A 26,374-nucleotide genomic window follows, 5' to 3' on the forward strand; every position below is an offset into this window, starting at 1 on the left:
GATACTTTGTTCAGTTCAGTTCAGTCGCTCAGTCATGTCCGACTCTTTGCGACCCCATGAATTGCAGCATGCCAGGCCTCCCTGTCCATCATCATCTCCCAGAGTTCACTCAAACTCATGTCCATCGAGTCGGTGATGCCATCCAGCCATCTCATCCTCTGTCATCCCCTTTTCCTCCTGTCCCCAGTCCCTCCCAGCATCAGAGTCTTTTCCAATGAGTCAAGTCTTCTCATGAGGTGGCCCAAGTACTGGAGTTTCAGCTTTAGCATCATTCCTTCAAAAGAACACCCAGGGCTGATCTCCCTTTGAATGGACTGGTTGGATCCCCTTGCAGTCCAAGGGACTCTCAAGAGTCTTCTCCAACACCACAGTTCAAAAGCATCAATTCTTCTGTGCTCAGCTTTCTTCACAGTCCAACTCTCGCATCCATATATGACTGCTGGAAAAACCATAGCCTTGACTAAACGGACATTTGTTGGCAAAGCAATGTCTCTGCTTTTCAATATGCTATCTAAGTTGGCCATAACTTTCCTTCCAAGGAGTAAGTGTCTTTTAATTTCATGGCTGCAGTCACCATCTGCTGTTATTTTGGAGCCCCAAAAAATAAAGTCTGACACGGTTTCCAATGTTTCCCCATCTATTTCCCATGAAGTGATGGAACCAGATGCCATGATCTTCATTTTCTGAATGTTGAGCTTTAGGCCAACTTTTTCACTCTCCTCTTTCACTTTCATCAAGAGGCTTTTTAGTTCCTCTTCACTTTCTGCCATAAGGGTGGCGTCATCTGCATATCTGAGGTTCTTGATATTTCTCCCGGCAATCTTGATTCCAGCTTGTGCTTCTTCCAGCCCAGCGTTTCTCATGATGTACTCTGCATATAAGTTCATTAAGCAGGGTGACAATATACAGCCTTGACATACTCTTTTTCCTATTTGGAACCAGTCTGTTCTTCCATGTCGAGTTTGAACTGTTGCTTTCTGACCTGCATACAGGTTTCTCAAGAGGCAGGTCAGGTGGTCTGGTATTCCCATCTCTAGTTGCTGCTTGTAAATCAAATACAGGCCAAGGTCAGGTTATTGAAGGATATAAAAAGAAACATTCAGAAACAAGGATCCCAGTGACAGGGCCAAAAAAACATTGTATAATAATGTTAAACACTTTACTATCAGTTCATGGTTCATATTATGTGACAAATTCCATGTATATCTGGTGCAGTGATTCTTGCTATTTAATTTTACTAAACAAAAGTTGTCCTAATACCTTTTCTACTAAGATACTTTATGACCCACCATCTTTTTCTTTCCCATGCCCAAGAAGCATCCTCAATATCAAAAAGCGGAAAATACTTAAAGCCTTTGGGCTTTTATATCCACTCTTCTCTCAGCATTGGATGCTGCCATTGATATTAGTATGACTCTGATATTTCAGTAAACTCTCTCCTCACCAGTCAATCCTAAAGGAAATCAGTCCTAAATATTCACTGGAAAGACTGATGCTGAAGCTGAAGCTCCAATACTTTGGCCACCTGACACGAAGAACTGACTCATTGGAAAAGACTCTGATGCTGGGAAAGATTGAAGGCAGGAGGAGAAGGGGATGACAGAGGATGAGATGGCTGGATGGCATCACTGACTCCATGGGCATGAGTTTGAGCAAGCTCCAGGAGTTGGTGATGGACAGGGAAGCCTGGACTGCTGCAGTCCATGGGGTCACAAAGTCAGACACAACCGCGGGACTGACCTGACCTGAACTGAACTGAACTGAACTGAAACTCTCTCCTCACATATTCTCTCATCACAAAGACCTGCTCTAACTAAATTACTTACATTGTAACCATTGCCATCATTTGCTGTACATTTACAATGATTTCAGGGCTTCCCTGGCAGCTCAGCTGGTAAAGAATTCACCTGCAGTGCAAGAGACCCTATTCAATTCCTAGGTAGGGAAGATCCCCTGGAGAAGGGATAGGCTACCCACTCCAGTATTCTTGGGCTTCCCTAGTGGCTCAGCTGGTAAAGAATCCACCTGCAACATGGGACACCTGGGTTCGATCCCTGGGTTGGGAAACTCCCTTGGAGAAGGGAATGGCTACCCACTCCAATATTCTGACCAGAACATGACTGAGCAACTTTCACACACAATGATTCCCCACTGCACCATGACATAATATATGACAATGTGTTTGTATACATAAGAGAAAATTCTTTATCTGATGTATAAATGGAGATGATGACTTACAATGATCATGTATCTTCAATACACAAAATGAAGTTGAACCTACAGAGAACTTTCTCTTATCCCACTGAGTTAAAGAAAAGAAAAGAGATTTCATGAACCTAGTTAATACTTAAGAGCAATGGGTAGTATGGAAATGAAGATATGGAAACCAACTGGGAACTTCTGCAAAGTCTTGACTATGTAAACAGTGATTTCACCTTGACCTGAAAATATGTCAAAGATATTTATAGAAATCTAACTATGTATTGTATGAGGATGGTGGAGAAGGAGTTAGTATAAATAGATCCAGAGGATCACAGAAGTCAGATATTTAAAAGCATATAAACACTGATGGAATGAATATCAGTCCTGAGGAAAACACCCTCAAAATATTAGGCCAGATCATTCAACTAATTATTGCTGATGAAGAATTATGTGCTGGTAACAAGACTAATATCTATACAAAGTAAGATGAATCTAAAAAGAGGGCTTAAATCACTGCACACTTGACATTCACCTGGAAAGTAACAATAAATCAAACTTTAGTCATATGTTTATATATATATTTCATATGTATCTATATATTTATGAAAGAGCAGGTATAAAAAATACTAGTAGATTTTAAATAATGGGGTAAATAGTGATTATCCAAATATTTCCACCAGGAAACATAAGGGTTGAACTTAAAGTTGAGGAAGAAGAAAGAAATATGCAGTGAGAAAGTGGAAAAATGTTTAGATGGAGGAAACAATTCTGTTCCTAGAAGACATAACATCTTACATAGGTTACTAAATGCCTGTGTGATTGGTGGGCAGAAAAGTGCTAGGATCTTGGTGTTGGCTCAGTTGGTAAAGAATCAGCTGCAATGCAAGAGACCCAAGTTCGATCATGGGCCAGGAAGATCCCTTAACCCACTCCAGTATTCTTACGTGGGGAATTCCATGGACAGAGGAGCCTAGTGGGCTACAGTCCACGGGGATGCAAAGAGTTTGAAATGACTTAGCGATTAACAATTTCACTTGGTATCACAAGAGGCTGAAGTGCCATTAAATATGATACTTCCTAAAATATGTAACATTTAAGGGCCCATCTTCATGAGTCAGGAGAAGTTATTAATGTTTGGCCATCAGAGAAGAGTAGGGGCATGACCAGCTATGCCCTTGGGCTGTGAGATGTTGGATAGACACAGTGTGAAATTGGGAAGATCAGGTAGGATGCAGGCACGACTCCTCAGGAGAGAGATGATGATAGCTGGAGGGACAGGGTGATGAAGGAAAGGCAGGGCAGCAGATAGAAGTGAGAGAGAAGAGCAGGTAAGAGGGCAAGATTGGGAGTTGAATGAGATATGTGGGAACAGGGTCAACATCAGTCTTGGACTCCATCCTGCAAAGATAATATTGAATTACTACTCTCTGAAGTGTGTGTGCTCGTGTCTTTTATTTTCTGGGAAGCCTACAACAAAGTGGAAGGTCAGCAGTCAAGGCCACATTATTGAGAGCAAAATTAGCCTGAGATAAAGTGCATTTCCTAGAGGAGGGCGCAGCAACCTACTCCAGTATTCTTGCCTGGAGAATCCCATGGACAGAGGAGCCTGGTGGGCTACAGTCCATAGGGTCACATAGAGTCAGACATGACTGAAGCAACTTTGCATGTAAAGTGCATTTGGGGCTAGGAAGACTTTATATAGACCTTGAATGCCAGTTGGTAAGCACACACTTTATTTTTCACAAGAGGATTGTGACTCTTATCAACAAATATGTCTCTTTTGTGTCCCTGGAAGCTGGTGTTCAGTCTTTTGCAAGGTAATCAGTCCTTTGTAGCACTAAGTTTATCCCACCTATGGGAATGTCACATATATCCAATCTAGTTTGGTTCCTTACAAAGCTGAGATGATGGGGATGTCATACCTCCCATAAGGACCATTTCTGAGAGCTTACCTGAAACACTCATGCTCAGTGATGTATTTTTTAATACCTTCAGCTAAGCTTAGTAAACCTGATATTTTATGCCTTATGAGGTTAAGTGGGTGGAATTTGTGATCCCAGTTGGAAACCACTGATTGTGGTCAGTCAGATGGAGTATCACAGGGTGGTAGCGCAATCAATCTCATTCCTCAACCTGGATTCACTATGGCCGGTAATTATAGTCTAGACTCAAAAGTTCTGTCAGGGACTTGAGGAAAATGGGGCTGTGAAGCAATAAAGGAAAATAAAGACAGTCTCAAAAGATCGTCCACGCCTTGATGGTTGCCAAAGTTTGACGGCAAAAGTAAGCTCTCCAATATAAGACAAACAGTAAGTGGCTCTATAGAACCAACTGCTCAAAGTGGAGAGTTCTGACAAAATGTGGTCCACTGGAGGAAGGAATGGCAAACGATTGCAGTATTCTTGCCACAAGAACTCCATGGCCATAAACAGGATGAAAAAACAAAAAAATATTACACTGGAAGATGAGCCCCCCAGGTCAGAAGGTGTCCAATATGCTACTGGGGAAGACTGGAGGGCAATTACTAATAGCTCTAGAAAGAATGAAGTGGCTGGGCCAAAGAAGAAACAACGCTTAGCTGTGGATGGGTCTAGTGGTGAAAGTGAAGTCTGATGCTATAAAGAACAATATGGCATAGCCACCAGGAATGTTAGGTCTATGAATCAAGGGAACCGGGACATGGTCAAGCAGGAGAAGGCAAGAGTGAATATCGCCATCTTAGGAATCAGTGAACTGAAATGAAAGGGCACGGGAAAATTTAATTCAGATGACCATTATGCCTACTACTGTGGGCAAGAATCACTTAGAAGAAATGTAGTATCCCTCATAGTCCACAAAAGAGTCTAAAATGCAGTACTTGGGTGCAATCTCAAAAATGGCAGAAAAATCTCAGTTCATTTCCAAGGCAAACTATTCAACATCACAGTAATCCAAGTCTATGCTCCCCACCACAGATGCAGAAGAAACTGAAGTTTTACCAGTTCTAGGAAGACTTCCAAGACCTTCTAGAAGTAACAGGAAAAAGATGTCCCATTCATCATAGAGGACTGGAATTCAACAGTAGGAACTCAAGAGATACCTGGAATAACAAGCAAGTTTGACTTTGGAGTACAAAATGAAACAGGACAATGACTAAGATTTGTCAACAGAATGCACTGGTCATAGCACATATCCTTTTCCAGCAACACAAAAGACAGTCTACAAATTCACATCACCAAATCGTCAATGCAAAAATCAAATTGATTATATTCAATGGACATGAATTTGAGTAAGCTCCAGGAGTTGGTGATGGACAGGAAAGCCTGGCATGCTGCAGTCTATGGAGCCACAAAAAGCCAGACATAACTGAGCAACTGAACTGAACTGAATTTTCTTGCAGCTGAAGATGGAGAAGCTCTATACAGTCAGCCAAATCAAGACATGGAGCTGATTGTGGCTCAGATCAACATCTTTTTATTGTGAAATTCAGACTTAAATTGGAGAAAGTAGGGAAAATCACTAGGCCATTTGGGTATGACTTAAATAAAATCTCTTATGATTTTACAATGGAAGTGACAAATAGATTCAAGGAATTACATGTGGTAGACAGAGTGCCTGAAGAACTACGGACAGAAGTTCACAACATTGTAGAGGAGGCAGTGGCCAAAACCACCCCCAAAAAAAGAAATGCAAGAAGGCAAAGAAGTTGTCTGAGGAGGCTTTACAAATAGCTGAGGAAAGAAGAGAAGTGAAAAGCAAGGAGGAAAGGAAAAGATATACCCAACTGAATGCAGAGTTCCAGAGAATAACATGGAGAGATAAGAAGGCCTTCCTTAATAAACAAGGCAAAAAAGTAGAGGAAAACAATAGAATGGGAACGATGAGAGATCTCTTCAAGAAAATTGGAGATATCAACGGAAATTTTCATGCAAAGATGGGCATGATAAAGGACAGAAATGGTAAGGACCTAACAGAGGCAAAAGAGATTAAGTGGTGGCAAAAATACACAGAACTGTACAAAAAGGGTCAGGACAACCTTGATGGTGTGGTCACTCACCTAGAGCCAGAAATCCTAGAATGTGAAGTTAAGTGGGCCTTAGGTAGCATTACCACAAACAAAGCTAGTGGAGGTAATGGAATTCCAGCTGAGCTATTTAAAATCCTAAAAGATGATGCTGTTGAAGTCTATAGTAGTATGTCAACAAATTTGGAAAATACAACACTGGCCACAAGACTGGAAAGCTCAGTTTTCCTTCTAATCTCAAAGAAGGACAATGCCAAAGAATGTTCAAACTATCTTACAATTGCATTCATTTCACATGCTAGCAAGGTTATGCTCAAAATCCTTCAAGCTAGGCTTCAGCAGTACATCATCTGAGAACTTCCAGATGTACTTCCAGATGTACAAGTTTAGAAAAGGCAGAGGAACCAAAGATCAAATTGCCAATATTTATGGATCATAGAAAAAGCAAGAGAATTCCAGAAAAATATCTACTACTGCTTCACTGACTACACTAAAGCCATTGACTGTGTGGATCACAACAAGCTGTGGAAAATTCTTAAAGAGATGGGAATACCAGACCACCTTACCTGCCTCCTAAGAAACCTGTTGTGGGTCAAGAAGCAACAGTTAGAACCTTACATGGAAAAATGGACTGGTTCAAAATTGGGAAAGGAGTATGTCAAGGCTGTATATTGTCACTCTGCTTATTTGACTTACATGCAGAGTAAATCATGTGAAATGCCAAGCTGGATGAATCACAAACTGAAATCAAGATTTCTAGGAGAGATAGTAATAATCTCAGATATGCAGATGATACCACTCTAATGGAAGAAAATGAAGAGGAACTAAAGAGCCTTTTGCTGAGGATTAAAAAGGAGAGTGGAAGAAGTGGCTTAAAATTCAGCATTGAATAAACTAAGATCATGGCATCTTGTCCAATCAGTTCATGGCAAATAGATAGGGGAAAAATGGAAACAGTGACAGATTTCATTTTCTTGGGCTCCAAAATCACTGCAGATGGTAACTGCAGCCACAAAATTAAAAGACGCTTGCTCCTTGGAAGATGAACTATGACGAACCTAGACAGTGTATTAAAAAGCAGATACATCACTTTGCTGAGAAAGGTCTGCTGACAAAGGTATAGTCAAAGCTATGGTTTTACCAGTAGTCATGTATGGATGTGAGAGATGGATCATAAAGAAGGCTGAGCACTGAAGAACTTATGCTTTTGAACTGTGGGGCTGGAGAAGACTCTTGAGAGTCTCTTGGACTGCGAGTCTCTTGGACCTTCCTTGGACAGCAAGGAAATCAAACCAGTCAATACTAAAGGAAATCAACCCTGAATATTCACTGGAAGGGCTGATGATGAAGCTGAAGCTGAAGCTCCAATACTTTGGCCACCTGATATGAAGAGCCAACTCACTGGAAAAGACCCGGATGCTGGGAAAGATTGAAGACCAAAGGAGTAGAGGGCAGCAGAGGATGAGATGGCTAGATAGCATCACTGACTCAATGGACATGAATTTGAACAAACTCTGGAAGTTAGTAAAGAACTGATGAGCTTGGAGTGCTGCAGTCCATTAGGTCACAAAGAGTCAGACACAACTCAGTGACTAAACAACAACAACAAAGGTAGAGATACAAAAAACAGCCTAGAAGTCGTGTGCAGCTTACCTCTGGCTGAAAACTCTATGGCCCAGATGGGGCTCTGAGGAATGACAAATTCAGAGGTAATCATTATATCACTTTATTACTGAAGCTGTGGTCCAAACATGGTTGTGGGACCTCCAAATATTTCTCATCCCATTCAAGATCCAACCAATTTTGAGATGAATGTACCAAGAACTGATAGAGAAGGGTGGATCAGAGCATGCATTCTTCCACATAGTCACAGCATTTATTTTACCTGCAGCACTCTAAGGCCCTAATGTCAAAATGTCAAATGTCTGACAGAATGTGGTCCACTGGAGAAGGGAATGGCAAACCACTTCAGTATTCGTGCCTTGAGAACCCCATGAATAGTATGAAAAGGCAAAATAATAGGATACTGAACAAGCAACTCCCCGGGTCAATAGGTGCTGGAGATCAGTGGAGAAATAACTCCAGAAAGAATGAAGGGATGGAACCAAAGCAAAAACAATACCCAGCTGTGGATGTGACTGGTGATAGAAAAAAGGTCTGATGCTGTAAAGAGCAATATTGCATAGGAACCTGGAATGTTAGGTCCATGAATCAAGGCAAATTGGAAGTGGTCAAACAAGAGATGGCAAGAGTGAATGTCAACATTCTAGGAATCAGCGAACTCAAATGGACTGGAATGGGTGAATTTAACTCAGATGACCATTATATCTACTACTGCAGGCAGGAATCCCTCAGAAGAAATGGAGTCGCCATCATGGTCAACAAAAGAGTCCGAAATGCAGTACTTGGATACAATCTCAAAAAGACAGAATGATCTCTGTTCATTTCCAAGGCAAACCATTCAATATCACCGTAATCCAAGTCTATGCCCCAAGCAGTAATACTGAAGAAGCTGAAGTTGAAAGGTTCTATGGACCGACAAGACCTTGTAGAACTAACACCCAAAAAAGATGTCCTCCTCATTATAGGGGACTGGAATGCAAAAGTAGGAAGTCAAGAAACACCTGGAGTAACAGGCAAATTTGGCCTTGGAATGCAGAATGAAGCAGGGCAAAAACTAATAGAGTTTTGCCAAGAAACTGGTCATAGCAAACACCCTCTTCCAACAACACAAGAGAAGGCTCTACACATGGACTTCACCAGATGGTCAACACCAAAATCAGATTGATTATATTCTTTGCAGCCAAAGATGGAGAAGCTCTATACAGTCAACAAAAACAAGACCAGGAGCTGACTGTGGCTCAGATCATGAACTCCTTATTGCCAAATTCAGACTTAAATTGAAGAAAGTAGGGAAAACCGCTAGACCATTCAGGTATGATCTAAATCAAATCCCTTATGATTATACAGTGGAAGTGAGAAATAGAATTAAGGGCCTAGATCTGATAGATAGAGTGCCTGAAGAACTATGGAATGAGGTTCGTGACATTGTACAGGAGACAGGGATCAAGACCATCCCCATGGAAAAGAAATGAAAAAAAAAAAAGATGGCTGTTTGGGGAGGCCTTACAAATAGCTGTGAAAAGAAGAGAAGCAAAAAGCAAAGGAGAAAAGGAAAGATATGAGCATCTGAATGCAGAGTTCCAAAGAATAGCAAGAAGAGATAAGAAAGCCTTCTTCAACAACCAATGCAAAGAAATAGAGGAAAAGAACAGAATGGGAAAGACTAGAGATCTCTTCAAGAAAATTAGAGATACCAAGGGAACATTTCATGCAAAGATGGGCTCGATAAAGGACAGAAACAGTCTGGACCTAACAGAAGCAGAAGATATTAAGAAGAGGTTGAAAGAATACACAAAAGAACTGCACAAAAAGGGTCTTCATGACCTGGATAATCACGATGGTGTGATCACTCGTCTAGAGCCAGACATCCTGGAATGTGAAGTCAAGTGGGCCTTAGAAAGCATCACTACGAACAAAGCTAGTGGAGGTGATGGAATTCCAGTGGAGCTATTTCAAATCCTGAAAGATGGTGCAGTGAAAGTGCTGCACTCAATATGCCAGCAAATTTGGAAAACTCAGCAGTGGCCACAGGACTGGAAAAGGTCAGTTTTCATTCCAATCCCAAAGAAAGGCAATGCCAAAGAATGCTCAAACTACCAAACAATTGCACTCATCTCACATGCTACTAAAGTAATGCTCAAAATGTTCCAAGCCAGGCTTCAACAATACGTGAACTATGAACTTCCTGATGTTCAAGCTGGTTTTAGAAAAGGCAGAGGAACCAGAGATCAAATTGCCAACATCTGCTGGATCATGGAAAAAGCAAGAGAGTTCCAGAAAAACATCTATTTTTGCTTTATTGACTATGCCAAAGCCTTTGACTGTGTGGATCATAATAAACTGTGGAAAATTCTGAGAGAGATGGGAATACCAGACCATCTGACCTGCCTCTTGAGAAATCTGTATGCAGGTCAGGAAGCAACAGTTAGAAGTGGACATGGAACAACAGACTGGTTCCAAATAGGAAAAGGAGTACGTCAAGGCTGTATATTGTCACCCTGCTTATTTAACTTATATGCAGAGTACATCATGAGAAATGCTGGACTGGAAGAAACACAAGCTGGAATCAAGATCACCAGGAGAAATATCAATAACCTCAGATATGCAGATGACACCACCCTTATGGCAGAAAGTGAAGAGGAGTTAAAAAGCCTCTTGATGAATGTGAAAGAGGAGAGTGAAAAAGTTGGCTTAAAGCTCAACATTCAGAAAACGAAGATCATGGCATCTGGTCCCATCACTTCATGGGAAATAGATGGGGAAACAGTGGAAACAGTGTCAGATTTTATTTTGGGGGGCTCCAAAATCACTGCAGATGGTGACTGCAGCCATAAAATTAAAAGACGCTTACTCCTTGGAAGGAAAGTTATGACCAACCTAGATAGCATATTCAAAAGCCGAGACATTACTTTGCCAACTAAGGTCCATCTAGTCAAGGTTATGGGTTTTTCCAGTGGTCACGTATGGATGTGAGAGTTGGACTGTGAAGAAGGCTGAGGGCCGAAGAATTGATGCTTTTGAACTGTGGTGTTGGAGAAGACTCTTGAGAGTCCCCTGGACTGCAAGGAGATCCAACCAGTCCATTCCGAAGGAGATCAACCCTGGGATTTCTTTGGAAGAAATAATGCTAAAGCCAAAAATCCAGTACTTTGGCCACCTCATGTGAAGAGTTGACTCATTGGAAAAGACTCTGATGCTGGGAGGGATTGGGGACAGGAGGAGAAGGGGACAACAGAGGATGAGATGGCTGGATGGCATCACTGACTCAATGGACGTGAGTCTGAGTGAACCCGGGAGATGGTGATGGACAGGGAGGCCTGGCATGCTGCAATTTATGGGGTCGCAAAGAGTCGGACACGACTGAGCGACTGAACTGAACCAACTGAATGTCAAAGCTGCTGAAGCATGACAGACATGGAAGGAACTAGTCTTTACATGTGAAGAATGACCCCACTACTCACTAAGCAGTGACCCAAGGACACACCAACGATCAGAGAGACAGATGTGGGAACATGAGTGGCATCTGCGTATTTCAGATAATATTTCAGATGTTTGCACCTTACAAGTTGGTCATTTGACATCTGAGCTCATGAGAATACAAAGTCACAATATCTTAGGGGTTACAATCTATATTCGTTAACTCTAACAATAATTATGTAAAAGTTCAAACGGAATTTATAGACAGAACTTTCTTTTTCTGTAATTGCAGTGAAACTGTTTCTCTTAAGTACAATAAAACCACAAATTATGGATATTGTATGAAAAGAATCATTTTTTCCTAAATAGTATTGAAAAGTGAAATTGTACTTCGTTTTATTTCCCAGGCATTCATCTGCTATTATTTAATATAAACTCCTTCCAATACTAGTAAAATAAAACCTGAAGCAGTAAATTAACAAATCACTTCTGACACCTTGTAGTAACTGGTCTCACAGAGGTGAGATGTATGAGCTCAGAAAACAAGGGTCTAACACTGACTAAGGCTGAGAGGGAATAAGAAATATGTAGCAGAGATGATAATCTCTAAAGTCAACCTTGATGAAGTAAGATTTGGTCAGAAAAGGGAAAGTCCTGTTGAGGAAAGAGATTTGACTTGTGTCTCTGTCCCTGAGTACAGTGGGTATAGCTGGACTTTCTATAAGGAAGAAGGGGAATAAACACAGAGGCTCCTCTAACTTACTTCCATTTGGGGTCTCATGAGGTGGTTATAATCATGTTTCTCAAACCACCACAATATTGTAAAGTAATTAGCCTCCAAATAAAATTTAAAAAAAATCATGCTTCTCTGACATCTTTTAATATCATGAATACCAATCAAGTAAGAAAAATTTAAAAGTTAAATTTAGATGTCACTGTTGTTAATGTTAGATGCTTCCACATGTCACTTCTAGAAATTCTTCTCAGGTGTCCCTCTTGCCCTGATCTCTCAACTGAGCTGGTTCTGGGTGGCAGAGCCTGCTCAAAGAGAAGCATGAGCAGGTTAGGGATGTAAGTGCAGCAGTCCCGTGTCTGGACCGTTGAATACCACAGAGGAGAGTCTGCCAGCTGTCACATCATCAGGCCTCTGAGCACAGACAGGGAGAGGCTGTGAGAATTTGTTGATACAGTCATGCAGAAATACTACTAAGTGATACACTGATAAAAATTAAGATAGCAGGACTCAAAGACCCCTTGGCCTTTGTTCCTACTGGTGTTAGAAGGGATTTTCTACCTCTTGAAAAATCAGGGATCCTGACTGTCTCAGCAAGGCGCAATTGAAACTTACAGAATGGGAAGGCGTTGTGGGTAGATTCAGCCTTGAGAAATAAACAGTCCCTCCAAGGAACAAACCAAGCCTTTCTCTTCTTTCAACCCCCCTTCTCCTAAGACTTCCCCTCCCCAAGACTGATCTTCAGTCAGCACTCTCAGCAGGAAGCCTGCAGGCTGGCCCATTTCTGCCTTTAGAACAGCTTCTAGACATCTAATTAAACTCACCCAAGCAGATTCCATTATTCTTTTTGTCTGTCTCAAACTCTGCTCTCCACAAACCCCTGAGCTATCCTCAGATAAGAATGGAGAAGTTGTGATTCCCTGGAGAAGGGTGAAGACAGGCCCTGGCCAGATGTGTTCACGATTCACTCACCATACCAGGGGCCTGACCTCCACTATGATGATCCGAAGTAGAAGATGAGGGGAAATGAAAGTTAAATTCTAGGGGGTGGAGTTTGGACAGGAAAGGAGGAGAGAAACTATAGACCACATAGGGCCCCTCGGAAAAGACAAGGCTTTTATGCCTCAGCCTCCTTGGGTCAGTGAGTGTATTTAATTCCTCTCAGCTCTTCTCTTAGAAGCTGTTCTCAAATAGCTTCAGATGAAGCTGCTTCAAAATGAAGCAGGAAAATTAGTTGATGGTGAATTTTGTGTGTCATATTGACTGGTCGCTGGTTGCCTAGATTAGACATTCTTTCTGGGTATGTCTGTGTGGGTGCTGTTTCTAGATAAGATTAGAATTTGATGTATGGACTCAGAAGTTAACTTTCCCTAAATTGAGTAGGCATCAAAAAATTTGTTGAGGGCCTATAAAGAAGAAAAATATGGAAGAAGGAAGAATTCACTGTTTTTGCATCTTCCTGTCTACTTTGAACTAAGAGATAGATAGATTTTCTTCTCTCTCTGGAAGAGGACTTACACCAGTGGCTACCCTGGTCTCAAGCCCTTTAGACTTGAACCAAATTGCACCAGCCACCAACTTTCCTGTGTCTCCAGTTTGCCTTTGGCAGATAACGGAACATCTAAGTCTCCTTGATTAAGTGAGTTAATTCATCTTGATAAATATTATACATACACATATATACATGCATTTATATATATATATGTATACATAATTATGAAGAATCCCATGGACAGAGGAGACTGGTGACAGTCCACAGAGTTGCAAAATCAGACACAACTGAAGCAACATAGCATGCATGTATGCACATTAACTAATATACATATCATATTAATTCTACTACTCTGTTCTTTGGAGAACACTAATACAGTACTGAAAAGTGAAAGTCATTCAGTCATATCCAATTCTTTACGACCCCATGGACTTAGTCCATGGAATTCTCCAGGCCAGAATAGTGAAGTGGGTAGCCTTTCCCTTCTCCAGGGGATCTTCCCAACCTAGGGATTGAACCCAGGTCTCCCACATTGCAGGCAGATTCTTTACCAGCTGAGTCACAAGGGAAGCCCATGAAACAATTCTCCAATTCTGCATTAGGTGGCACAGGAACTCTGTTAAGAATAATGACATGACTGAATTGTTCAAAAATGTGTGCCAAACAGTCAATTGGTACAGTTAAAGGTACAAGGAAGATGTTGCAGGGATAATAATGTTCAATGTATCAATCTTAATCTAGTAAGATCTGTTCAGATATGAGGAAGTCAGAGTAAACTAAGAAAATGAAATGAAGAAAAAGAGCTTTGATTGGATTTACCATTGAGGGAGTCAGTCTGGGTTGCATCAAAGCCTCCCAAAAAGAGAGGTGATAAGATAGTCACTTCTATTTTAACCTCGTTTTCTCATAGGTCTCAGGATCTTGTTATCATGCTACTTCTGATATTTTTTTCACATGATTAAAGCCAATCAAGCATCTCTTTGTTTTATTAAAAGTGTAAAGATGTCCCTGATGGAAATTCTTCCTACATGTTCTTCTTGCTTCTGATCTCTCAGCTGAGCTCTGTTTCTGGGTTGCAGATGGGGCTCAAGAAGGATGAGCAGGGCTAGTGATTTGGGGGGAACTGTAGTAGATCCCTGATTTTAAACTTGGATATCTTGCAGGACTTGTGAACACAGAAGAAACTGCAGAGCAGGGCACCTGTCACACCTTTAGGGCTTCCAAACCAAGAAGCAACTGGGCACCGGAAATTTATGTGGAGAGTCATGCAGAAATATCAAGCTGGCCAAAAAGTTCATTGGGGTGTTTCCATAAGATAGTACAGACAATCCAAATGAACTTTTGGGCCAACTTAATATTACATTATTACACTAACAGGTGTTAAATTATTAAGCTCTGACTTTCCCCTATTTTCCCATCAAAGCACTTCTTTTATCCCTGAAAATAAGGCTCAGAACAGATACTGTTTGGACAAGTAGTCCTTTTTTTTTTTCCTCTCAGCTCTCAAGTAGGTTGGGAAAGAACTGGAAATGAAAAAGCCAAAAGACGCATGGCTGCCACCATGTGCTGTGCGTGTGCTCACTGTAGCAACATTTGTCCCTCTATCTCACTGGAGGATGAGACCAGGCTTGACTTCATTCTGAGGATGACTGCAGCTTTCCATCTCACTAGAAAGAGTGAGGCTGGCCAAGAGCAGGAAACACTGACCTATACCTTGGCTGAGGGAGCCCAGAACAGAACTCCTGACCCTTCTTCTTTCATGGTAGATCATAGTATGAACCAGGACCATGAAAAATGGAGATGTATCTGGGCAAACAGAAAAACAGTTTTTCAATGAAAGAGAACTACTGCAAAAATAGAAAAAAAATGTTAAATCAACTTTTAGCTAGTATATTCTTACATTAAAGAAGCAGTTCTCATAATTAAAATAAAAGCTTGGGTAGTTATGAAGAGATAAAACTTCCTTTTACAATGAAGATATTTTTATTACATGCACAATATAGTATTGTTACCTACAGGCAGAATGCTGTACAGTAGAACCTAGAACTTATCCATCTTGTGTAACTGACACTTTACATTAATTGATCAGCAACTCCTTAACAATTTTCTAAGAGGTTAGATCTCATGTTAAATATTCTTACCACCATAAAAGAGCCCATGTGATTGATAGCAGAGGATTAAATAGTAGAATCAAATAGAATGTTTAGAGAAAATAAATTCAGAAAACTATCTGTAAAGTAAAAGTATTTAAAGATTTAAGAAAAAATTATACAAAATGATTTGCAATTCCTTAACTGGGTTATTCTTTTTAATATGAATTTATTTATCTGACTGCATAAGGTCTTAGCTGTGGCATGTGGGATCTTCCCCGAGGCCTGGGGGCTCTTTTGTTGCAGCACATGGCTTCTCTCTAGTGTGGTGCATGGGCTCCAGAGCACACAGGCTCAGTAGTTGTTGTGCTGGGCTTAGTTGCCTCATGGCACATGGGAACTTCGTTCCCTGACCAGGCATTGAACCTTTGTACCCTGCATTGGAAGGTGGATTCTTAACCACTGGACTACCAGGAAAGTCCCTAATCAAGTTTTTCCTTATCAAAGCAAAGCAAAGTTACTAATGTTTAAAGTAGATTACCCTTTCTTCTTCCACTTTTGGTGCTGCTTGTGTGCTCATTGGGTCCTCTTTTGTTAAGCAGAAGCTGAGGAGACTCCAGTCCTCAACATGGTGGACAAAAAGCCCAAGGAACATGTCAAGACTGAGAACAGCAATCAAATTAATTTGAAGGTGGTGGAGCAGGATGGTTCTGTAGTGTAGTTTAAGATTAAGAGGCATACACCATGTAGGAAGCTAATAAATGCCTATTGTGAATGACAAGATTTATTAAGGGGGCAGATCAGATTCCAATTTGATGGGCAGCCAATCAATGAAACAGACACACCTGCACAGTCAAAGATGGAAGATAGAGATACAGTGACATATTCCAGCAGCAGGAAGTTGGAGAAGGAAATGGCGACCCACTCCAGTGTTTTTGCCCAGAGAATCCCAGGGACAGAGGAGCCTGGTGGGCTGCTGTCTATGGGGTCGCACAGAGTCAGACACGACTGAAGCGACTTAGCATGCATGCATGCATTGGAGAAGGAAATGGCGACCCACTCCAGTATTCTTGCCCAGAGAATCCCAGGGACAGAGGAGCCTGGTGGGCTGCCGTCTATGGGGTCACACAGAGTCGACACGACTGAAGTGACATAGTAGAAGCGGCAGCAGGAAGGAAGTGTCTACTGAAAGCAGAACCTGCTACTTTACACCAGAATTCTATTCCTCCAGACCAAGAAGACATTCTGTTAGAAAACCACAATTTTGTTCCACCACATCCTGACTACCACAGTCTAGATTCTCTATTCTTTCATTTCCCCTGTACCCATTCCTTCATTGTACTTGAAGTAACTGATGGATGTGCACAAGCATGTTGCATTTTTTTTTAACTAAATGGCCAGTGGTATGTTTTGCTCAACATCAAACGGAGATGGCTTGGGGAAAAAATACTGATTCTGTGAAAATACCCACTTTTCTCCATTAGCGGCCTGCTCATCAGCTCTGATCTTTATACTCCAGTAAGTTGTTTTGCTCTCACTGTTTAACAAACAAACAAACAAAAAGAACAACATAAAAATTTGTGTATACCTTGTTTGATTGGAGAATTTTAATGTTGTTCATTTACCACTGTAAAACCAAGGACAATTTTATAATTTTTTGTACATAGGTGTTACATGTAGAGCAATCTGTTGTTAAGTAGGGATAAATTACTCTAAAAGAAATGAATCCTAGACAGTTTTCCCTTCAAGTCAAGCATCTTGTTGTTTAAATAAACTTGTTTAAAATGAAAAAAAAAAAAAAGTAGATTGCTATTCATTCTTAGCATGCATTTCTAGTCGAAAAGAAAATTAACTGATAAAAATCTGGATCAGTGCTTACTTGCTAGGAGATAAAGTTATTACAAATATTCTATTATTTAATTCCCACAATAGGCCTATAAGGTAAGTCTTAGTACTTTTATTTCTTCTGAAAAACTGAATCAAGTTAATTTTAATAAGGACTAATAAGTATGATAATAAAATTCTATGTTATTTCGAAGCCCAAGCTTTTAACTGTCCACAGTTTTCCCCCACTATAACACGTGACCTGTAGAAGCACCCTGCTATGAAATAGCTCAACTTAATTTTAGCCATTACTGTGACCTGCTCTTGGTTCATTAATGGCTCTCCCTTCTACGCCACATCCTAGGGAATCTGGCTCCTACCTTTCCTTGGGGAGTATTCTATTGATAGAGCACTTGTGCTGGAGAAACACAGTCCTAGGCCTAATCATCCTATCTTCTGCACTGTCAGCCATGAAATGTTGGGTGTATCTCATAAGGTTATGTAGTCCTTTAATGACCTGATAAGAATTTGTTCTTTATGTGGTATTTTTGAAGATTTACTGGTATAAAGATGCTCTATGTACATATGTATATTTATACATGTAATTATATGTATGTGTACATGTGTGCATGTGTGTATGAGTGTGTATATATAGACCATTTCCAGATTACATGCTGTATCATTCCACTGGGACAAGTTACTACTTTTCTATAATTTGGGGTAGACTCTGTGTAGTAGTCTACTCTAACTTTTAACGTATACTTCTCAAAGAAAAGCTTGCTTCTTTGCTATCTTAGGTCAATTTCTCATCATAAATTTGAAACTAGTTACAAAGGAAAAGAACAGAACAGAAAAGTGCATGGTATGGCATATACTGGAGAATGTGTGGGTGTGTGTGTTCAGTCTTGTCAAACTCTTTTTGACCCCATGGACTGTAGCCCACCAGGCTCCTCTGTTCATGTAAATTTTCAAGCAAGAATACAGGGTTGAATTGCCATTTCCTCCTCCAGGGAATCTTCCCCACCCAGGAACTGAACCGGCGTTCTATTTTAGGTGGATCAAAAAAGTGGATTTTTTATCACTGTGACCATTAAGAAGCCCTATTCTGTGATATACTCAAGTGTTTTACCATAAGCGAAAGGCCTGAAAACCAAAAGGCTATCCTTAATAAGAACAGCTGTCCCTAGACATGGCTTCCTCTGCTAGACAGATTTCAGAAACTCATACTTTTATACCTTTTCTGACCCATTTCCAGGAAAGCACCTTAAAAATGGTCCCAAATAGAACAGGCTCAGTATAAAAAAGTTCTGTAAACCAAGATAGGAACTGGAGTGGTCTTGCCAGCCAAGTCTGGCAACTTGAAAAATGATCCTGGATAAGTCCATTATTGTTCATCTGAAGGGCACAAATATGTACACAGGACATTGACACAGCTTATATTTTTCAGTAATCATAGAGCAAATCTTTATTAAATTGTGCAGGACACTTAAATAGTTGTTTTACACTGACATTTAGTTTTACACAATGATCTTAAGAGTTAGGCACAGCTTTAAACCCTAGTTTGTATTTAAGAAAAAAGAAGGTCAGAATTTTTTCATCATTACACACTTTGTAAAAGTCAAGACAGGATTAGAACTCCAACACTCTGAACATAAAATTGTTATTCTGTGTACAGATATTGCTTGTGTTTTCCTTTCCATGACCCTTTGATAAACTGAGTGTGTCCTGGGCAACAGACATTTGCTCAAATACTTAGTTGATGGTACTAGGTGGGGAGTGATTGTAGATTGTCCTGGATATCATAGATGGTGGCAGACAGGCTTTGCCATGTTTCTTTAGGTTGGTGATCAAAAAAGAAATATATGGAGGATTATGAGGGCAAAGACGTTATACCATTACTGTGTTGTCTTCAGAAGGGATTAGAGGTCTCTCTTTGAGAATACAAAAGAGAGTCAACAGGTGAATTAGCATGTCTGCTAACTCAAAGCAGATGCACTCTGCATCCCAAAGATGAGCACGAGTTCTCAAGTAGAGATGGGAGACCGGAAGGAAGAGATGGTGTGAATGGCACAGATGGGCTCAGGTATAGAAGGTGAAATCCATGGCAAGGGTCACTACAAGAAGTGGAAGAGGGAACGGAAGTTTCAGGAACTTGGAGGGCACAGTGTCATGGGAGCTGGACAGTCCCAAGGATTGAAATATGGATAGGCATTCCGAGAAAAGTTGCACTTAGAGAACCTATAGAGGAGTGACCCATGGTTTGTAACATTGAAAAATGAGACAGTGCCTGCTTCATAGTCTAGAAAAACACCAACATGACGGGGAGGAACAGTCATGGAAAGAGTCAAGACTCTTGAGTCAGGATGAGTGGTGGAAGAGTCCTCAAAGGCTTCATACCTAAATTTATCCTTTAACCCTATAACCCAGTAGCCAAATTGAGGTCTGTATATGGAGTAAGCATTTTCATAACTCGTGCTTCGTTGAACAGCAAACTTTATATTACAGGAACGTATTCTACAGTATACCCCTAGGATCCAGGCAGTCTTCTTGGATACGTCTATTTCCCAGTAGTGTTTCCCTGAGGAGAAATATTGGGAGCCCAAGATACCATAATTATAATACTTAACAGGCCATATTGGCACAGATAGCACTTGTCTCTGATCTTCTGAAAGGACAAGATTCAAATTTAGGTTGAATGGATTCAATGTGATGTCCACTGCAGAGGAAAAAAATAAAAATAAAAACATATAACAAATACAGGGTAAGCTTATCCAGTGACATTGTGAAGAGGGAACTTGGGATTTGACTGTGAAGAACTTGTGCTGATGGACTGGGGAAAAGGATTCAAACATTAGAGTGACATATTATATGTATGTATCAGGAGGTGAACACGTGGGGCTATGATCAAATCTAATTAAAACTGCAGACTTCTGAAATGGGGTCAGAACATAGTAATTTGAAGACCCAATAAATCTTCTTACCCCAGTGGCACTGGACGCGTGTTAGCTCTGAAATGATAAAAGATTCAGTGATGTTGATTGATGCAAGTGACTAAGCACTGATACCTACTTCTTTTCTAGGGTGGGGGTAGGGGGTAGGACCACTGTGAAGCTATGAAGTGGCGAATGAGAGGATGAACCAGAAACCTAGCCATTCTCCCTTTTATATAACCACATCCTCTTCAGCAATACCCCTCCTCTGAATACCCTCCTTCTTTCTACCCCAACTTGTGCCCAAATTTAGTCCCTGGCACCACAAGAATCCCATATCCACACTCCTGCCCTGGCTTCCACACCTTTAAACATATGCAGCATTCCACGCAGATCTGGAACACGGAATACATTCTTCAGTTTCTTGGAAATCGTTTTTGGCTTCTTCAGTGTCCAGATCTCACTCCTAGAGATGATAAAAATGTTGACCCTACATCTCGTACACTCCATCCTTTTAATACCACTGCCTTCCTCTCCTTCCATGCACTGACGCACTTAAACCTTCTTCCCTGAGAAACCCGAGGAGGGGAGAAGCGATGGCTCTGACACCGCAGACAAAAGAAATGTGCTCGTGTCTACCTGCCCACTTAGGAAGAAGACCTTCACTTAAAAAAATTAAACAAAAAGCTGTCTCCTCTAGAAATGGAATATATTAACCCTTCTTTCGATACTTCATGGAATAAATAAGAAACTAGGTGAAATACTGTATAGGACAGGCTTTTGCTACCTCTGTGTTCTGCTGTGCTGTGCTGTGCTTAGCTGCTCAGTCATGTCCGAATCTTTGTGACCCCATGGACTGTAGCCCATCAGGCTCTTCTGTCCATGGGGATTCTCTAAGCAAGAATACTGGAGTGAATATGCCTCCATGCTTTCCTCCAGAGTCTTCCCAACCCAGGTCTCCTGCATTGCAGATGGATTATTTTACTGTTTGAATCACCAGGGAAACCCTTTGCTACCTCTAAAATGGTACTAATATGGAAAAGTCATCACACACAATGGGTCTCCCAGATGGACGTTCCCAGGCAGATCAATAGGGAGGCTACAGATTCTGACTGTGGTATGGGTCTATTTTTGGAGAGCCAATAAGCCTGTGCCCTGGTTCAAAGCTTTACTTCCGGGGGTGTGGCCCACAAACAATATTGGAGATTTTTAGGAGTTCTGGGAAAAAGTTAAAAACTTCTGGCAAAGGAGAACTTATGACTACTGAACTGAAAATGGTTAGAACTTTATGTGTTTGTAAAGAATTTGGTGCTGCTAGATGGATCAGTAAACTTTAGACACAAAGACTACACTTTCCCATATAAGTTTCTAAAATGTGTGACTTGGAAAAGATTAATTATTGCCACCAGAGTCAAAATCAATAACCTCAAGGCTCAGGTCTGCTTTTAGAAATCTAAAGAGAACCTTGTGGAATGGCGTAGTCCCACTCTACTTCTAGGTAGGCAAAATTTAAAACAGAACAAAGCTTTAATTTTTTTTTCCTCTTTAAAGCTGACCCGCATAACTATTTTAGGGCTTGACAAGGCCCATGTGCTAACACAAGCACCAGTGAAATAAAGAAACCAAAGAAGGACGGAGGGTGAATTAAATGAGTGAAGTCATAAACAGTAAAATCCTTTATCCTCTTTACCCTTATAGACCCTAACTGTGAATTCCAACTACTGAATTCATTAACATAGAAACCGGCTCATTCTCAATAGATATAGAACACTAAAATCCTCATCTGTGACCACAATTTAAAATAATACTACATCAAAATTTCATTGTTGGGGAGATTTTTCTTCTGATTGACCAGATAAACTCTCATGGCTACAAACCTTTCTTCATACCACATGACCATGACTCCTGCTCACCCATACGCACCATTTCATGATTCCACTCATGTCCTAGGAGGAAGAGAGAAAACACAAGTCAAGGAAAATAAATAAAATAGCAGGGTTAAGGAAACAAAGAATAGGAAAACTATAGAGAAAAACAGAGCAGTCAAAGTTATTTGAAATTATTTGAAAAAAATCAATAAAATAGAAACCCTTTAGCTAAATATCTCAAGAAAAAAATACATAGGAGGCAAGTTACTAAAATAAGTATTAAAGAAGAGACGGTACTACTGAATTAACAGAAATTAAAAGAATATAAAGGCTATGAAAAATTGTATACCAACAAACTAGATAATGTAAATTAAATGGACAAATTCCTTCAAACACAGAAACTGTCCACACTGATTCACAGAGAAATAGAAAAACTGAATAGACCTAAAACATGTAGAGATTGGACTGAAAAGCAAAAACCTCCTGCAAAGGAAAGTCCAGTTCTAGAAGGCTTCACTGGTGAATTCTGATAGTTTTAAAGACAAAATAATACAAATATTTCACAAATTCTTCCAAAAAACAGAAGAGGAGGAAACACTTCCCAACTCATTCCATGAGGCCAATACTATTCTGATACTAAAATGAGACAAAGACATTACAAGAAAAGTAAACTACAGGCTAATACCCCTTATGAATATAGACATGAAACTTTCTCAGTGAAACACTAGAAAATTTAATCCAGCAAAATATAAAAGATTATACATCATGCGTCCATGCATGGTGAGTCGATTCAGTCATGTCTGACTCTTTCTGACTATGTGGGCTGTAGCCTCCCAGGCTCCTCTGTCCATGGGATTCTCCAGGCAAGAATATTGGAGTAGGTTGCCATTCCCGAGATCAAATCCAGACCTATTATGTCTCCTGCATTGGCAGGCAGGTTCTTTACCACTAATGCCACCTGGGAAGCCCCATTGTACATCACAGTCCACTTGAATTTATCCCAGAAATGCCAGGTTTCTTCAACATTAGGAAAGCCATCAGCATGAGTGAAAATAAGCTTGATAAATATTTCAAAGGAGCCTCTTAGTGACAACAACAGGATTAGAACCCCAGGACACAGATGAGAAGGTAACTGACACGGGTTCAGAACCGCAGGTGGGATGGCCCTCACCTGCAGCAGCTCCACAGGTGGCCATGCACTGCGGCGCTCCAGGTCTGAGATGAGCTCCTTCAGCAGCTCGCCCTGCTGCACCAGCTCAGCCTCCGCCACAGCCAAGCTATCCAGGCTCTTCTTCTCCTCTTCCTCCAATCTCTGCAGTTCTCTTCGCTCCTCACTGTCTAGGATGCTTCTAAGCTGATTAAACTCTGTTTGTATCCTTTGCCTCTCAGTCTGAATCTGATACTGTAAGGTTAGACAAGGGGGAGAGGGAATGAATCTGTCAGCTGGGGAGCCCACTTGTGTAAGGGATTAAGAGCCAGGAAAATATTTTTCAGGGGCTTCTTACCAGGAAGGGAGTTAAAGTAGGCAAAAAATTTTGGGGAAAGCTCAGATTTTTTTTTTTTTCCTATTATTTTCCCTCAGTACAAATCAAAAAGGTCTCAGACAATCTTATCTGCCAACCCTGGGCCAAAATGTAAAATCTGAGTGAGGTCTGAGTTCTGGACAGCTGTCCTAGACACTCATGCCTCCCTGCATTACTACAGTCCCTAAGTTTGAACCTTGATAAAAAGCTCAGTCTTTTGCCATTGTCTTCCACTGAAGGTGTCGGAGACTTGCAGAAGGAGTGGAAGACAGAATTCTCCAGCCTTCTTCACCATAGAAGGCTTCCCTGGTGGCTCAAGAACATGTGTGCAATGCAGGAGACTCAGGAGACTTGGGTTCAGTCCCTGAGATAGGAAAATCCCCTGTGAAGGGAGTGGCAACCCATTCCAGTATTCTTGCCTGGAGAATCTTATGGACAGAGGAGCCTGGCAGGCCACAGTCCATAGAGTCACAAAGAGTCAGACACGACTGAGGCAACTGAGCACAACACAGACTCACCGTAAAGTCAGTCTTCATGCTGAATTCCAAAACTCTGTGTATGTTTGAAACATATCCACTCTCTAGCCCCTACTTCTCACAGGGAAAGGACCAGGAGAGAACAAATAAAACGGCACCTGGACTCATTTAATGCCAGGCGACAAGAGGAAGGGGCTTCCTCATGATTAGGACAGAAGGACAGACGGTTGTGCCGACTTCTAACTCAGAAATCCATTAGGAAGAGTCTCCGCCCACCTTCCAGGAAGTTCTCTCTTCTCTGATGTCAGCTTCCAACTTCTCAGCCTTCTGCTGCTCCTTCCTCAGCCTCATCAGAGCTGCCTGGAGCATCTCCTATAAGGGAGGAACCACACCAGCATCAAACTTTGGGCTTTTTCAGCACCTGGACCGAGAATAAACAGGGAAAAAATCATGCTGATCTCAGAAGAGACCAGTTTATGGAAATCAGTTTGAAACTGATCATTAAAATTGATGACACAGGATAGAAAAAAATCTGAGAAGGTAAATGCATTGTTTATTCCTAAGCGGTGAAAGTCACTATCCTTGCCAATTCTTTTTTTTAGAGTAATTATTGATTCTGCTTTGGCAAGGGATGTCCTTTTTTCGTATTGACATTTTTTCTATGTCCAATCCACAGTCTTCAACAGCACCCATTCTGCTGAGAGCTAATCTCAGCAACTAGAGCTAATCTGGTGAAGGAATTGCCAATCAACACAACAAAAGAGACAAAAGAAGAAAACCTCTCACTTTCAGCCAAGAGTCTATACTTTTGGCTCCTCCTTTATGTAACTAAAGAAAAACACAGAAATGTCCTTCAGACATTGGAAGTTGAGCATACCATTAAGGGACATACATCGGAGATTACAGAGCTCACTACTACGGTGCCAAATAGAGCAAATGAGAAGGTGAGAGTTTCCACCAAGTACTAATTTCCGTCCTGGGCCCTACCTGACTTTCCTGGACAGCCTCTTCCACGAGGAGTGTGTGGTGGCCATGGTGCTCCTGAGATCGTTCACAAAGACGACAAATGACTTTTCTGTCTTCCTTACAGAAGAGCAGAAGTTTCTCTTCATGGTGCACACAGAGACCTGTCTTCTGCCCCTCCTCTGGGCTCAGCTTGACCGTTCTGAGTCTCTCCACTATGTTGGCCAGATGCAGATTAGGCCACAGGTTTCCAAGTGAGTACCGCGCACCACACACAGGACAGCTGCTGTCTCCTCCTAGGCTGATATCTGTCTCCTTGCTGTCAGTGATGCAAGTCTGGCAGAAGCTGTGACCACAGCCTAGACTTAGGGGTTCTGTTAAAAGCTCCCGGCAGATGGGACAGGACACCTCTTTCTGTAGGTTCACCGCAGTATTTAAAGCCATAGCAGCTGCTCCCTGGCTTCCTCCTGTCTGGAGCTCTTCTTGCCTAAGGATTCTGGGATGGATGGGCAGATTGAAAAGAGATATGTAAGACTGGCATAGATAAAAAAGATTTCAATCATGCAGACATTAAAGACTGATTAAGTCTGAAATACTGAAGAATAAGAAAGAACAAATGGAATTTAATGGCCTGGGAAAGCCACTAATGCCTCAGGGCTTTTGCAGTTTGCTTTTCTTTCACCCTACAATGATCTTTCCCTTGATATTTGCATGACTTTCTGTTATGCTTCATATGACTCCCTCCTTACATGGCCTCTCCTTTGAAGGGCCTTATGTGATTAACTCATCTACAGCACAAGCATCAATACATCACTTTGTGTGCACTTACCATCTTTTCCTTATTATCACTGTATAATATACTGATACCTTTCTTGAAGTATCCTACTCCGAAAATGCAATCTGTGTAGATTGCTGCTAAGTCGCTTCAGTTGTTTCCGACTCTGTGTGACCTCATAGACGGCAGCCCACCAGGCTCCCCCGTCCCTGGGATTCTCCAGACAAGAATACTGGAGTGAGTTGCCATTGCCTTCTCCAATGCATGAAAGTGAAAACTGAAAGTGAAGTCGCTCAGTTGCGTCTCACTCTTTATGAGCCCACGAATTGCAGCCCACCAGGCTCCTGTGTAGATTAGGCACTTGTTTTTATTCACTGCTGTATCCCTAATGCCTAGAACAGGGAGCATAATGTTTGATGAACACATAAAGGATCTTCTTAGTTCCCCAGAGGAAA

General features: G+C 41.2%; 1 protein-coding gene across 1 annotated transcript; it reads right to left on the minus strand.

Annotated features, from left to right (window-relative positions):
• Positions 1-18,954: 18,954 nt before the first annotated feature.
• On the minus strand, positions 18,955-25,588 carry TRIM34 (tripartite motif containing 34). The gene is made up of 7 exons (XM_068989085.1): positions 25,169-25,588; positions 24,458-24,553; positions 23,354-23,584; positions 22,238-22,260; positions 20,680-20,780; positions 20,366-20,392; positions 18,955-20,100 (listed from the first exon to the last, which is right to left on the minus strand). The coding sequence occupies exons 1-7, from the start codon at positions 25,586-25,588 to the stop codon at positions 19,529-19,531; spliced, it is 1,470 nt and encodes a 489-aa protein (XP_068845186.1). The 3' UTR covers positions 18,955-19,528.
• Between the last annotated feature and the right edge of the window lie 786 nt (positions 25,589-26,374).

This window comes from Capricornis sumatraensis, chromosome 16, assembly GCF_032405125.1.
Source record: "Capricornis sumatraensis isolate serow.1 chromosome 16, serow.2, whole genome shotgun sequence".
Classification (NCBI taxonomy): Eukaryota; Metazoa; Chordata; class Mammalia; order Artiodactyla; family Bovidae; genus Capricornis; species Capricornis sumatraensis.

Excerpts from the sequence above, each read along its gene's own strand:
- TRIM34 (XM_068989085.1), bottom strand. The coding sequence starts at position 25,588 with ATGGCTTTAAATACTGCGGTGAACCTACAGAAAGAGGTGTCCTGTCCC. Across the intron at positions 24,554-25,168 it reads AGGCTGTCCAGGAAAGTCAG|GAGATGCTCCAGGCAGCTCT; the intron begins GTAGGGCCCAGG and ends CCTCCCTTATAG. Across the intron at positions 20,781-22,237 it reads ATGAGTGGAATCATGAAATG|GAGTGAGATCTGGACACTGA; the intron begins GTGCGTATGGGT and ends TATCATCTCTAG.